This window comes from Babesia bigemina, scaffold Bbigscaff_73301 (assembly GCF_000981445.1).
Source record: "Babesia bigemina genome assembly Bbig001, scaffold Bbigscaff_73301".
In the NCBI taxonomy this organism is placed as follows: Eukaryota; Apicomplexa; class Aconoidasida; order Piroplasmida; family Babesiidae; genus Babesia; species Babesia bigemina.
This window is the reverse complement of record NW_012237292.1, coordinates 1-1502: the sequence shown is the minus strand read 5'-3', so window position 1 is coordinate 1502 and position 1502 is coordinate 1. Positions and strand designations below refer to the sequence as shown.

General features: G+C 41.4%; 1 protein-coding gene across 1 annotated transcript; it reads left to right on the top strand.

The window, feature by feature from the left end:
• Positions 1–432: 432 nt before the first annotated feature.
• On the top strand, positions 433–1107 carry BBBOND_0004860 (hypothetical protein, conserved; the record flags this gene model as incomplete). The annotated part of the gene is made up of 1 exon (XM_012915316.1): positions 433–1107. One exon carries the CDS (start codon positions 433–435, stop codon positions 1105–1107), a length of 675 nt encoding a protein of 224 aa, XP_012770770.1.
• Between the last annotated feature and the right edge of the window lie 395 nt (positions 1108–1502).

Sequence of the window (1502 nt, the reverse complement as noted above, 5' to 3'; positions counted from 1 at the left end):
TAACCCACTCTACATCGCCCCTTAACCCACTCTACATCGCCCCTTATCCACTCTACATCGCCCCTTTATCCACCCTACATCGCCCCTTTATCCACTCTACATCGCCCCTTTATCCACTCTACATCCCTCGAATCACCTCGCCATAATACCGCTATGACCTCTATAAACCATAGCAATAACTTGTGCCTCGTCCCCCTTCACTTCCCCTCTTCCACCTCTTGCCACTGCCCTGACCATGTGCCGCCTAGTGAGCTTGACAAGTAATTTGACAAAATTTTGAACCTTAAAATTACCTCAAATAACAACCCTAATAACATCCTTAATAACCTCTGCACCGGCCTCGAGAAATTCCTCGGCTTCGACACAAAATCCAAAGGCTACGACGGCACTGGGATTGTGTACTCTGACTTGGACAGGCTGTGTGACGGGGTGATGGGATTTTTGAGTGGAGTGCTTGAGGCGGTGAAAAACACTCAGACATACAATGTAGGTAAAAATACATTAAATTCGGTATGTAACGTAATTAACACTCATCTTTGTTCAGGTCACGATGGTTTCACTAAGCTTCTTCCCAGCCTGACTAGGGAGATCGGGAGGTACAACACAGAAGTGAGAGACTCCAATGAGAAAGTTAAGAAGCCCATTGAAGAGTTGTTGAATGAGGTGGGTGATGCATTTAAAAACAAGGTAAATGATTTATTGTCAGGTCCAAATGATCACGAGAATGTCGACAAAGTCCAGGCGGCGGAGAAGCAAGTGAACGAAACGTTGGCCAATGACATAAAAACATTCACTAATAAATTTAATGTAGCTTTTCAATTTAAAGATAATAAAGTAGATAAAGCAGAGATGAAAACCGCGATAAGGTATCTAAATCCCACGTTGCAAGTCAGGGTGAACAGCGCCTTGAAGGCAGTGCACCATGAGATTAAGAGGCTGGAAGAGCTGTCGACGAAGGAGCATAAGAATTTGGAAGCGACAACGAATTTGATTAATGCTAAACTCACAGAAATTAAATGCACCGTAACAGAACAAATTAAATTAAAAATTAATGAACTTGTTGAGGGTCTGAGAAATCTCCTCAAGTTCATGTTGTCTGCCCCTTGAGAAAGTCAAGAGTGCGATGGCCAGCTACATTGTCAAATTGGAGAACTTGGATAAAGAGGGCGGACGGGATTGTAAAAATTCCCTCCACGAGGGGGGAGAATCCGCCAAAAAAGTGTTGGAAAACAACCCCCCCTGAGCTCAGGTAAAGGCGGAGGCCAATTGAAACCCTTTGAAAAACCCCTGAAAATTACTCCCCGGATTGTAATTCAAAAAATGAAACTTGGCGCGGGCTTTACCGGGAGTAAAAAGGAAGAGGATATAAAGGTTTTTTCCCCGAAGGTAATAAAAGGGGGGTAATTTTTTAAAATTTAGGATTAAAAATTTTTTTATTAAAAAGGAAATGTTTTAAAATTTAAAAAATTTTTAAAATTTTAAAAATATGGTTTTTTTTTTTT